General features: G+C 43.2%; 1 protein-coding gene across 6 annotated transcripts in view; it reads left to right on the top strand.

The window, feature by feature from the left end:
• LOC106570966 (nuclear receptor subfamily 6 group A member 1-A) overlaps positions 1-13,647 on the top strand; it is a 185,257-nt gene that overhangs the window by 121,712 nt on the left and 49,898 nt on the right. For 3 of the 6 annotated variants that reach the window (XM_014143591.2, XM_014143586.2, XM_014143614.2), the window contains one exon: positions 10,219-10,242. The exons of the other annotated variants lie outside the window; for them this stretch is intronic. In XM_014143591.2, coding sequence (XP_013999066.2) covers positions 10,219-10,242 — 24 coding nt within the window. The remainder of the gene's footprint in view (positions 1-10,218; positions 10,243-13,647) is intronic. 6 annotated transcript variants of the gene reach the window in all.

Here is a 13,647-nt window from a genome sequence, read left to right as displayed (position 1 = left end):
CCTGACAGACTACCATTTCTATAGTAGTTAAAGTAGTAGTTAAAACAATGTAACAATGGAGCTTTTAGTGTATCAAAAAATACTTGATATACCTCTACCGGTATTCCAGACTGAAAGGATTTAATAGCCTCAAAAAGTTCTTCCTCTGTAATTTGGCCTTCACACTGATCTTTCTGTACATTAGTTAATTTTCCATTTTTTATATTATTTGTAAAGAATTCCTTACCGTAATCTTCATTCAGTTTGAGAGGATGAGATGGAAAAGAGAACATCTGATTAAAATAATTAGCTTCCTCTTGTAAAATCTCATTCGGAGAATCATAGATGACTCCGTCTTCAGTAACGAGTTTCTGCAAATTATTTTTGTTAGCATTCCTGTATTGGAGATTCAGGAAGATTTTTGTGCATTTTTCTCCATATTCCATCCAGTTTGCTTTATTTTTGTAATAGATTACATTAGATTGTTCTTGAATAAGCTCCTCAAGTTCTTTTTGTTTTTCCTCTAACTTATTTTGTATCTCTGTAGTATCATTTTTATTGCTATATACCTGTACTATTAGTTTATGGATTTCCCTTGTTAGTCATGTTTCTTTAGCCAGAAACTGCTTTTTTTAATGAATATTGAATTGAATGACCCATGAAGGTACATTTAAAGGTATACTAAACAATAAGGGGATTTGCTGAACCTATATTATACTGGAAAAATTCAGTTATAAATTATTTTGTCTTAGTTAAAAATAAGTTGTGCTCCAGTAAACTTTGATTAAATTTCCAATATCCCCGTCCACGTGGAAAATCTATAAGAGTTATGTGAATGCCAATTAGATGATGATCCGATCGCATTCTATCTCCTATTAAAACTTTTTTGACCTTTGATGAAAGAGACAAGAAATTAGTCAAGACGACTAGCTTGATTAAGTCTCCTCCATGTATTTCTCACTAGGTCGGGGTTTTTTAGTCTCCAAATATCCACTATTTCTAATGTGTCCATAATATTTGTGATTTCCTTAAGGGCACGGTGATGATAGTTTGTAGAGTGATTACCTTTACGGTCCATTGAGGTACTTAACACTGTGTTATAGTCTCCTACCATAATGATTAGATCATTTGTTGCCTGTAACTTCAATAAATTGGTATAAATATTTTCGAAGAAGTGTGGATCATGCTGATTTGGAACATATAGATTAATGAGCCAAATCTCTTTTTCGTCCACTTTCATATTCAAAAGGATCCACCTTCCTTGCGAATCATTCCTGATTATTTGCACCTTCAGATCGAAATTTTTGCTAATTAATATCATCACACCCTTTTGAATTCCTTTGTCCATGACAGAAAATTATTTCACCACCCCATTCCTTTTTCCACTCAACTTCATCTAAGGATATAGAGTAAGTTTCCTGTAAACAGTATATGTTATATTCCTTTTCTTTTAGCCATGTAAAGACTGATCTTCTTTTTTATAATCTGCCAAACCGTTACAATTATAACTAGCTATACTTATTTCACCCCTTACCATAACTAGATACTATTCTCAGGCTAAATTGACCATAATTAGTGCTTGTAAAGTTACTGCCATCAGAGGTATTATGAAGGTTAAAACTAGAGCTTTCAAATGTCTGATATTTAGAATTCAAGAAATAGGTTCTAGCAATATTTTGTTTATTCCCTTGCCTGTTTGCCTGGTCAGTGATCTGTTTATTAACTTGGCTTTCGATGACTTTAGAAAGGCAGGGCAGGATGGATATAGGTCTATAACAGTTTGTGTCTAGAGTGTCACCCCCTTTGAAGAGGGGGATGACCGCAGCAGCTTTCCAATCTTTAGGGATCTTGGACGATACGAAAGAGAGGTTGAACAGACTGGTAATAGGGGTTGCAACAATGGCGGTGGATAATTTTAGAGAGGGTCCAGATTGTCTAGCCCAGCTGATTTGTACGGGTGCATGTTTTGCAGCTCTTTCAGAACATTTGCTATCTGGATTTGGTTGAAGGAGAAGCTGGGGAGGCTTGGGCAAGTAGCTGTGGGGGGTGCGGAGCTTGTGGCCGGGGTTGGGGTATCCAGGAAGAAAGCATGGCCAGCTGTAGAGAAATGCTTATTGACATTCTCGATTATCGTGGATTTATCGCTGGTGACAGTGTTTCCTAGCCTCAGTGCAGTGGGCAGCTGGGAGGAGGTGCTCTTATTCTCCCAGAACTTTTTGGAGTTAGAGCTACAGGATGCAAATTTCTGTTTGAAAAAGCCAGTCTTTGCTTTCCTGACTGACTGTGTGTATTGGTTCCTGACTTCCCTGAAAAGTTGCATATCGCGGGGACTATTTGATGCTAGTGCAGTCCACCACAGGATGTTTTTGTGCTGGTCGAGGGCAGTCAGGTCTGGAGTGAACCAAGGGCTATATCTGTTCTTAGTTCAATTTTTTTGGAATGGGGTGTCGTGTCTTTGGGGCACCATTAAACTGAAGACATGTTTATCAAATAACTCCCTGTAATTATTATTACGCGATTAAACTGATTAGTCGTTTAACTGTAATTAACTAGGAGATCGGGGCACCAAGGAAAATATTCAGATTACAAAGTTATAATTTTCCTAATATAACTTTCCTATATTATAACATTATATATTATATTATAGTATCTGACTGATTATCTTCTGGTTTAACCTCCCTGGGCAAGGTGGGATGCTTGCGTATGACTATTTTACACCATTTTAAAGACAAGACTCTCGTTAACCTCTCTAGGGAAGGTGGGACGAAATCGTCCCACCTACGTAACAGCCAGTGGAATCCTGTGGCGCGTTATTCAAATACCTTAGAAATGCTATTACTTCAATTTCTCAAACATATGACTATTTTACACCATTTTAAAGACAAGACTCTCGTTAATCTAACCACACTGTCCGATTTCAAAAAGGCTTTACAACGAAAGCAAAACATTAGATTATGTCAGCAGAGTACCCAGCCAGAAATAATCAGACACCAATTTTTCAAGCTTGCTTATAATGTCACAAAAAACAAAACCACAGCTAAATGCAGCACTAACCTTTGATGATCTTCATCAGATGACACACCTAGGACATTATGTTATACAATACATGCATGTTTTGTTCAATCAAGTTCATATTTATATCAAAAACCAGCTTTTTACATTAGCATGTGACGTTCAGAACTAGCATACCCCCCGCAAACTTCCGGTGAATTTACTAAATTACTAACGATAAACGTTCACAAAAAACATAACAATTATTTTAAGAATTATAGATACAGAACTCCTCTATGCACTCGCTATGTCCGATTTTAAAATAGCTTTTCGGTGAAAGCACATTTTGCAATATTCTGAGTAGATAGCCCGGCCATCACAGGCTAGCTATTTTGACACCCACCAAGTTTGGCCCTCACTATAAGAAAAATTGGATTACCTTAGCTGTTCTTCGTCAGAATGCACTCCCAGGACTTCTACTTCAACAACAAATGTTGTTTTGGTTCGAAATAATCCATAGTTATATTGAAATAGCTCCGTTTTGTTCATGCGTTCAGGTAACCATCCGAAGGGTGACGCGCGAGCGCATTTCGTGACAAAAAAATTCAAAATATTCCATTACCGTACTTCAAAGCATGTCAAACGCTGTTTAAAATCAATTGTTATGCGGTTTTTCTCATAAAATAACGAATACAACATTCGTTCAAAGAGAGAAAGAAAAACATGGAGAATTCACATGAACGCGCATCTCCAGTGTCACTGTTCTCAGCCGGACCACTCACAAAAACTCCTGCTGTTTTTCGCCCAGAGACTGGAGAGACGTCATTCCACTTTCTGGCGCCTTCTGAGAGCCAATGGAAGCCTTAGAAAATGTCACGTTACAGCAGAGATGCTGTATTTTTGATAGAGATGCCAATGAAGGAGAACAAATTGTCAGACAGGGCACTTCCTGTATGGAATCTTCTCAGGTTTTGGCCTGCCATATGAGTTCTGTTATACTCACAGACACCATTCAAACAGTTTTAGAAACTTTAGAATGTTTTCTATCCAAATCTACTAATTATATGCGTATTCTTGTTTCTGGGCAAGAGTAGTAACCAGTTTAAATTGGGTACGTTTTTTATCCGGCCATGAAAATACTGCCCCCTAGCCATAACAGGTTAAGCATATCCCAGTTTAGGTCACCTAACAGAACGAACTCTGAAGATAGATGGGTGGCAATCGATTCACATATTGTGTTCAGGGCACTGCTGGGAGCTGAGGGGGGTCTATAACAGGCTGCAACAGTGAGAGACTTATTTCTGGAGAGATTCATTTTTAAAATTAGAAGCTCGAACTGTTTGGGCATAGACCTGGAAAGTATGACAGAACTTTGCTGGCTATCTCTGGAGTAGATTGCAACTCCTCCCCCTTTGGCAGTTCTATCTTGATGGAAAATGTTGTAGTTGGGTATGGAACTCTCCGAATTTTTGGTGGTCTTCCTAAGCCAGGATTCAGACATGGCAAGGACATCAACGTTGGCGGAGTGTGCTAAAGCATTGAGTAAAACAAACTTTTGGCTTCTGATGTTAACATACATGAAACCAAGGCTTTTTCGGTTACAGAAGTCAACAAATGAGAGTGCCTGGGGACACGCAGGGCCTGGGTTAACCTCCACATCACCAGAGGAACAGAGGAGGAGTAGGATGAGGGTTCGGCTAAAGGCTATCAAAACTGGTTGTCTAGTGTGTTGGTGACAGAGAATAAAAGGAGCAGATTTCTGGGCTTGGTAGAATAGATTCAGGGCAAAATGTACAGACAGCGGTATGGTGGGGTGCGGGTACATTTGAGGTAAACCCATGCACTGAGTGATGATAAGAGAGGTTGCATCTCTGGATGCGCTAGTTATGCTGGGTGAGGTCAAGGCATGTGTGGGAGGTGGGACAAAGGAGGTATCTGAGGCATGTTGAGTGGGACTAGGGACTCTGCAGTAAACTAAAACAATGATAACTATCCTAAACAACAGTATACAAGGCATATTGACATTTGAGAGAGACATAAAGCGAGGCATAAAGCAATCACAGGTGTTGATTGGGAGAGCTAGCTAAGACAACAACGGGTAAGACGACAACAACAGCTAATCAGCTAAGATAACAACAACGGGTAAAATGGTGATGAATGGGTAGAGAGGGTCGGTTAACTACACACAGGGCCTGAGTTCGAGGCTGGGGCCAACAGGTAAACAAAAAATTGAGTACCGTGATTAATGAACAGTCCAGCAGGCATCAGCTATGTAGCCAAGTGATCATAAGGTCCAGTGAACAGCAATAGATGGAACAGGGAAGCCGCAGGGTAGTCGTTACTACGCTAGCACGCGGGAGACACAGCGTTTAAAGTTAGCAGGCCGGGGTCAGTAGAAGCGTCTGCTCCGACGTCCGGCAAAGGCCGGTTGAGGGCACAGCGGATGGAGTTCCATCGGCAGACCAGTCGTGGTGGTACAGCGGGGTGCCGTGTCGACAAAGGGTCCAGGCCAGATGGCGAAAGAGGTATTAAAGTTGTAGTAATTTTGTTTGCTAGCCGGGAGATGCGCCTGGCTCGTGGCTAACTAGTGCTAGCTTCGGGGCAGGGGCATTAGACACTATAGCCACTCGGTAGCAGCTAGCTAGCAGCGATGATCCGATGCTCCAGAGCTTACGGCATGGATCCAGTGGAGTAGTGGATTCTAGCCGTGTTGGGGTAGAGTCCGGGAGGCATCAGCTGTGTAGCCAAGTGATCACTGAGTAGGCCGGGAGGTGGGCCTGGCTCAGTGCCAGCTTCGGGGCAGGGTCACTTGGTGGCAGCTAGCTAGCTGTGATGATCAGGACTAATGGTCCAGGGCTTACGGCAGGAATCCGGCGTTGTAGTGGAGAAACAGTCCGATACTGGCAGGCTGGCAAGTATTATCCAGGCTACAAAACGGCTGGTGTCTGTGCAGAAGGTAGTGGCTGACAATGACTAAATAGCTAGTAGCTGGTTAGCTTCTGATGGCTTGCTTCTGATGGAGGTTCTGGCTATAAGTTTTAGGTCAGAATGTCAGAATAATAGAAGAGAGAATGATTTATTTCAGCTTTTATTTCTTTCATCACATCCCAAGTGGGTCAGAAGTTTACATACACTCACAATTAGTATTTGGTAGCATTGCCTTTAAATTGTTTAACTTGGGTCAAATTTTTCGGGTAGCCTTCCAATAGCTTCCCACATTAAGTTGGGTGAATTTTGGCCCATTCCTCCTGACAGAGCTGGTTTAACTGAGTCAGATTTGTAGGCCTCCTTGCTCGCACACGCTTTTTCAGTTCTGCCCACAACTTTTCTATGGGATTGAGGTCAGGGCCTTGTGATGGCCACTTCAATACCTTGACTTTGTTGCCATTTTGCCACAAATTTGGAAGTATGCTTGGGGTCATTGTCCATTTGGAAGACCCTTTTGTGTCCAAGCTTTAACTTCCTGACTGATGTCTTGAGATGTTGCTTCAATATATCCACATAATTTTCCTACCTCCTCATGATGCCATCTATTTTGTGAAGTGCACCAGCCCCTAATGCAGCAAAGCACCCCCACAACATGATGCTGCCACCCTTTGCTTCACGGTTGGAATGTGGTTCCTCGGCTTGCAAGCCTCACCCTTTTTCCTCCAAACATAACGATGGTCATTATGGCCAAACAGTTCTATTTTTGTTTCATCAGACCAGAGGACATTTCTCCAAAAGTACGATCTTTGTCCCCATGTGCAGTTGCAAACCCTAGTCTGTCTTTTTTTATGGGGGTTTTGGAGCAGTGGCTTTTTCCTTGCTGAGCGGCCTTTCAGGTTATGTCGATATAGGACTCGTTTTACTGTGGATATAGATACTTTTGTACCTGTTTCATCCAGCATCTTCAAGGTCCTTTGCTGTTGTTCTGGGATTGATTTGCACTTCGCACCAAAGTACGTTCATCTCTCGGAGACAGAACGTGTCTCCTTCCTGAGCGGTATGACGGCTGCGTGGTCCCATGGTGTTTATACTTGCGTACTATTGTTTGTACAGATGAACATTGTACGTTCAGGCATTTGGAAATTGCTCCCAAAGATGAACCAGTCTTGGCTGATTTCGTTTGATTTTCCCATGATGTCAAGCAAAGAGGCACTGAGTTTGAAAGTAGGCCTTGAAATACATCCACAGGTACACCTCTGACTCATGATGTTAATTAGCCTATCAGCACCTTCTAAAGCCATGACATAATTTTCTGGAATTTTCCAAGCTGTTTAAAGGCACAGTCAACTTAGTGTATGTAAACTTCTGACCCACTGTAATTGTGATACCGTGAATTATAAGTGAAATAATCTGTCTGTAAACAATTGTTAGAAAAATGACTTGTCATGCACAAAGTAGATGTCCTAACCGACTTTCCAAAACTGTAGTTTGTTATCAAGAAATTTGTGGAGTGGTTGAAAAACGAATTTTAATGATGCCAACCTAAGTGTATGTAAACTTACGACTTCAACTGTATATGAACAAATCTTTGTGGATGTCAGTTTGATAGCGTGTGGGGGGTAATCAGTGCGTGCGTGCGTGCAGGCCAAGACTACTGTACATTCAGTACTGTACTGGTGGTCAGTGTGTGTGTTTGTCTATTTATACACAAGTGGAGTCTGCAATGGAGGGAATTCTGTGGACTTGTGTAGAGGTGAGGAGTCCATAGACACAATAGGTGATGTCTTCCTCCCTCTGTCATGTCCAAGTCTCTCTGTCTTCTCCACTCAATCTGAGAGGAAAATAGCTGCCGGTTATTCGACTACTCCTCCTCCTTAGAAGTGCCAAAGCAAATGGCGTGTATTTTTTTCTCCGGCTCGGTCCTGACGATTTTTTACATGGCTCCGAGCAACTGCACAGATTTTTCAGCTGCGGAAAGAATCCTTTTGGGACGTCATTTGCATAATCTATGACCGCTAAGGTTAAATATTTGAATAATTGTCTCAACCCCCTTTAGTCCCCAAAACACTGTAAGACACTCATGCTCTATCTGTGTAAAGCAGTGAACCATGAAATTTTAATTTCAATAAATACATAAATAATTATTCTCTGTGTGGAGATCGGCATCACGCCATGAAGATTATCATATTAAAGTAAGAAACATATTTTTTTAAAGCAAGCTTGATAAAGGCTCAGAAACGGTGAGCAAACTACCTTTCGGCAAAATACCTTAAGTGGGGAAAGGACAAATCAGTATTATGTTTATTTGTTATATATTACACAGGGATTGCTTTGAAATGCCCATCTTGCAATTTTTTTCATTCATTTTCAAAATGTTACCATTTTAGTAAATATTCTACTGTAATTCTAACTGTAGTTAGTTACTGAGTCACAATAACCATAAGTCGACTAGGTTGTTGTTTTTATCAGTGTGAGTGGATGTATTGTGTTTATCATAAGTGAGAGGTTATAAAATGAATGCCACCAATGGTCACTGATTACATCTCTCATACTAAGACCCCTTATACATTTAATTTTAAAAAGCATACGATCTTGCATTTAATTTAAGATGGATCTGAAACGTAACTAGATAGTGTCGATTTAATGGGATTGAAAACAATGTGCAGGGACAACTATAATCCGAGTCATTGTGCCATATATGGTAGAGATATGTTGTATCAACTGTAGAGACTAAATGAACAGAGAGGATCTGAATATCAATGGCTATTCCCTGGAAGGGGCAGCTTGACTCAAATCCATGAAGACCTCAATGCCATCTGGCTCCCGTGTCTCCCCTGGCTCCCCTGGCTACCGTGTCTCCCGTGTCTCCCCTGGCTCCCCTGGCTCCGTGTCTCCCGTGTCTCCCCTGGCTCCCCTGGCTACCGTGTCTCCCCTGGCTCCCGTGTCTCCCCTGGCTCCCGTGTCTCCCCTGGCTCCCGTGTCTCCCGTGTCTCCCCTGGCTCCCGTGTCTCCCGTGTCTCCCCTGGCTCCCGTGTCTCCCGTGTCTCCCCTGGCTCCCCTGGCTCCCCTGGCTACCGTGTCTCCCGTGTCTCCCCTGGCTCCCGTGTCTCCCGTGTCTCCCGTGTCTCCCCTGGCTCCCCTGGCTACCGTGTCTCCCCTGGCTCCCGTGTCTCCCCTGGCTCCCGTGTCTCCCCTGGCTCCCGTGTCTCCCGTGTCTCCCCTGGCTCCCGTGTCTCCCGTGTCTCCCCTGGCTCCCCTGGCTACCGTGTCTTCCCTGGCTACCGTGTCTCCCGTGTCTCCCCTGGCTCCCCTGGCTCCCGTGTCTCCCCTGTCTCCCCTGGCTCCCCTGGCTCCCCTGGCTCCCGTGTCTCCCCTGTCTCCGTGTCTCCCCTGTCTCCCCTGTCTCCCGTGTCTCCCCTGGCTCCCCTGGCTCCCGTGTCTCCCCTGGCTCCCCTGGCTCCCCTGGCTCCCGTGTCTCCCCTGGCTCCCGTGGCTCCCCTGGCTCCCGTGGCTCCCCTGGCTCCCGTGGCTCCCCTGGCTCCCCTGGCTCCCGTGTCTCCCCTGGCTCCCGTGGCTCATTCAACCTCCTGTTACCCAACCAGGTTGGCACATGGGGTCACGGAACATATGCAGTGGTATCCTCCTGTCAGACATGGGTTGGCACACTGGGTAACTGCTTACCAATGAGGTACAATGCTTTTTATAAAATGGGCATATCCCCTCAGGCCATTCAACAACTCTGAATTAGAAACTCAGTCTATCATAATGTACAGAATCACTAAAAGTTAATTGGAGAGTCTATTTTCAGATGCGCTTTGAGGATCAGAAATGTAGATGAATGTAGAATTACTATATTTCTGTTAGCTGTACTGTGTAGCCTACTCCCCTATTTGCCTGTTCTCTCTCTAAATCCCTTTGCATACTGCAAAACAAGCTCATTTGATCAGTACTCGACAGCCGCTGATTCCTGGGGAGGCATTAGGGCATTATGGAAACATTTGCATAATTCATTTTTCATAAGTCTATGTTAAACTCCGTTTGTAGCAAGCAAATTGATGAACAACCTTATCGCTGACTTGATGAAGAGTTGATCCTTGCCTGTCGACTCTGAACTACTACTGAGTTTGACCTCAATAGCCGTGAAACATGATGATGACAATAGTGATGCACTGCTAAATCCAAAATGGATTTACGATAGGAGATCTACAGTAATCTTATTGCGTACTGTTTAGCTTTGGAGTTGTGTGATCTGTGCTTTGACCTGCTTTCTCTCGCTCTCTCTCTCCTCTCACTCTGTGTGTGTCTCTGTCTTTCTCACAGATGTAATCAATGAACATCACTTAGGTAAGACAAACATTTGCTCAAAAGAATGCAAGAATTTTATATGAATTGATATTAATGTGTAATTGAACTTTGGAGTGTTGATGTTTATAAGAGTTGTGTGGTACTTTGTCTCTTGTAGGATCTAAATGCAGGATGACACGCACACACACACACAGAGAAACACACACACATGCAGTCACACCCACACAAAGTCCCCCACTTTAGCCATTCGTCTCCTCACTTTGACAGATTGAGTGGACACACACACACACACACACAAACATTCACACTCTCTCTCACACGCACAGAGGAAATAAGGATCTCTCATATTAAAGGGTACATTTTGATGGCTAATGTGAAGTAGGCCTACTACTTCCTTTCCTGTCCAATAGAGTTATTTAGCCACAGTGTGTGTGTGGAATTACCGCCATGTATTCTGGCTCATACTCTTCTTCTTAATGCCCAACGATTAGAAAAAGGTGCAATTGCATACAAGGTCACCGAGTGAGCGGGGGATCGTTTTAAACGGGTTAGCGAGTGCTAGTTAATTTGTTGAGATTAGCGTAAGCCGTGTGCTGCAGTGAGGAGCAGAAGGCGGACGGGGCCTCTTGACTGTTAGTGCCGTTTGACATCGGGATTAATTTGACCGGGGAGATTACGCCTCCCGCTTCCCACTCGCTGACAAGCAGCGACTTTAAACCGGGACGCCAAATTGCGGCGCTAATGGTTTTGAATGGGGTGGGGGAGAGAAGGGAGAGAACTCTGCAGATTGACTGGAATGGGGTCTGTATTACATTTGCTTTATTTTTCTCCCTCTTTCTGTCACTCTAAACCCATGCCATGAGGTATCACTGGATCCGGCTGTATGTTTCTTTCTCACTTCTTTTTCTTTATATTTTCTCCCGAATGGCGCAGCGGTCTAAGGCCCTGCATCTCAGTGCTAGAGGCGTCACTACAGACCCTGGTTCGATTCCAGGCTGTATCACAACCGGCCGGGATTGGGAGTCCGCACAATTGGCCCAGCGTCGTCCGGGTTTTGCCGGGGTAGGCCGTCATTGTAAATAAGAATTTGATCTTAACTGACTAGCCTAGTTAAATAAAGGTTAAATAAAAATTACATTCTCAATTCTCTCTCCCTCTTTCTATCTCTCTCTACCCCCCCTCACTCTCTCACACACTCTCTCTGCCCCCCCTCTCTCTCTACCCCCCTATCTCCTCCTCCTCCTCTCTTTATCTCTCTCCCCCACCCCCCATGAGTAAAGGAACTCAGCATGGGGTGGTGAAGAAGACTTAAAAAATGAATAATTGAAGTGACGAGCACTTTAGTGACGTGTCGTCTCTGGATACAACTGCTTATACCTTTGATGAACATTGCACTCCCCGACCCTTTCTTAGAATCCTGAATATAAGAACAGCTACTTCTAGTAGATACAATAATTATATAAAAAAATATATATCATAATGTTAGTATATCATTAAATTAGCAATGTACTTTGCTAAATTGGCTCTATTAATGAAATTGTCATATTTGATTGTTATAAGAAGTGTGCGTATCTTCTTTTCCCATCTTTAGGTTCTTTGTTCTGAACAAAGTGCCTGTGACGCACACAAGCACATGACTACAGTACATCCTACATGCATACATATACTTGTGTGTAGGTTTTAGTGCTGAAACCCAGGTGGTTACCGCTAACTCTGTAGCGCCGTCTATCGCTAACTAACCCTATGCGAGGAGACTTGAGTTTAGTAGGCCGCTGTCGCTGACTGTTGTGTAAGCAGGGAGCGCCCAGCATGAATAAAATAATGCAGGCATCCTCCCAAGCCTGCCGAACGGGGGCTTTTTGTCCAAAGCTAACTGGAGCAGGAGAATGGGTCTGTACAGCCATCTAGCCTGTTATTTCTGCAGGGGCTGAGCACCGGACCCACTAATGCTATGTGACAGTTCTGGAGCAAGGAGGAGGAGGGATGGAGAAAGGGAGAGGGGAGGAGGTGGAGAAGGGATGGAGAAAGGTAGAGGGGAGGAGGAGAAGGGATTGAGAAAGGGAGAGGGGAGGAGGAGAAGGGATAGAGAAAGGGAGAGGAGGAGGAGGAGGGATGGAGAGGGGAGGAGGAGGAGGAGGAGGGATGGAGAGGGGAGGAGGAGGAGAAGGGATGGAGAAAGGGAGAGGAGAGGAGGAGGGATGGAGAAAGGGAGAGGATGGATGGAGAGGAGGAGGAGGAGAGATGAAGGGAAGGGAGAGGAAAGGAAGAGGGATGAAGGTGAAGAATGGCGCAAAAACAGGGATGAAGGGAAATATGGACCAGGGAGAGAAGGGTGTTAGAGAATGGACCACAGTCATGATGGTTTAATGAGAGGAGGTGAGGTAATGAGGAGAGGAGGAGAGGTAAGGTAAAGGGAGGAGGAAAGTTGAGGTAAAGGGAAGGGGGGAGGAAGTGTTGAGGTAACGGGAAGAGGAGAAACTTGAGATGACATTTGAGAAAATGAGGAAAGACGAGCGGTTATGAAAGAGTATACGTCACAATACGCGTTTGACTTTCCTCACTCAAGTGTGCCACAGCGATACAGTGCAATTGCAATAATTGTAATTATATTATAAACGTCCTTTGGATTTTATTGTGTTCTATTTAATTCTGTGACACTCACTCACACATTGTGATTCCATCAAAAGTTGAGTGATATGATAATGATTATTCCAACATCAAACTAATATCAACAATTCCAGTTTGATGTTTAGTAGAGTGGTGTTACTGTAGGTTGTTTTAGAGCTACAGTGTCTTCAGAAAGTTTTCAAACCACTTGACTTAGTCCACATTTTGTTGTTACAGCCTGAATTTAAAATGGATTACATTTAGATTTTGTGTCACTGGCCTACATACAATACCCATAATGTAAAAGTGGAATTATGTTTTTAGAAATAACTACAAATTAAATAAAAATGAAACATTGAAATGTTTTGAGTCAATAAGTATTCAACCCCTTTGTTATGGCAAGTCTAAGTTCAGAAGTAAATATTTGCTTAAGTCACATTTGCAGTTGCATTGACTCACTCTGTGTGCAATAATAGTGTTTAAACATGATTTTTGAATGACTACCTCATCTCTGTACCCCACACATACAATTATCTGTAAAGTCCCTCAGTCGAGCAGTGAATTCCAAAATCAGATTCAACCACAAAGACCAGCTAGGTTTTCCAGTGCCTCGCAAAGAAGTGCACCTATTGGTAGATGGGTAAAACATTTTTAAATAAGCAAGACATTGAATATCCCTTTGAGCATGGTGAAGTTATGAATTACACTGTGTCAGTACACTCAGTCATTACAAAGATATAGGCATCCTTCCTAACTCAGTTGCTGTAGAGGAAGGAAACCGCTCAGGGATTTCACCATAAGGCCAATAGTGACTTTAAAACAGTTACAGAGTTTAAT

The sequence above is a fragment of the Salmo salar genome, chromosome ssa01 (genome assembly GCF_905237065.1).
Source record: "Salmo salar chromosome ssa01, Ssal_v3.1, whole genome shotgun sequence".
Lineage (NCBI taxonomy): Eukaryota > Metazoa > Chordata > Actinopteri > Salmoniformes > Salmonidae > Salmo > Salmo salar.
The sequence above is the reverse complement of the archived record's forward strand: the minus strand, read 5'-3'. Positions and strand labels throughout refer to the sequence as shown.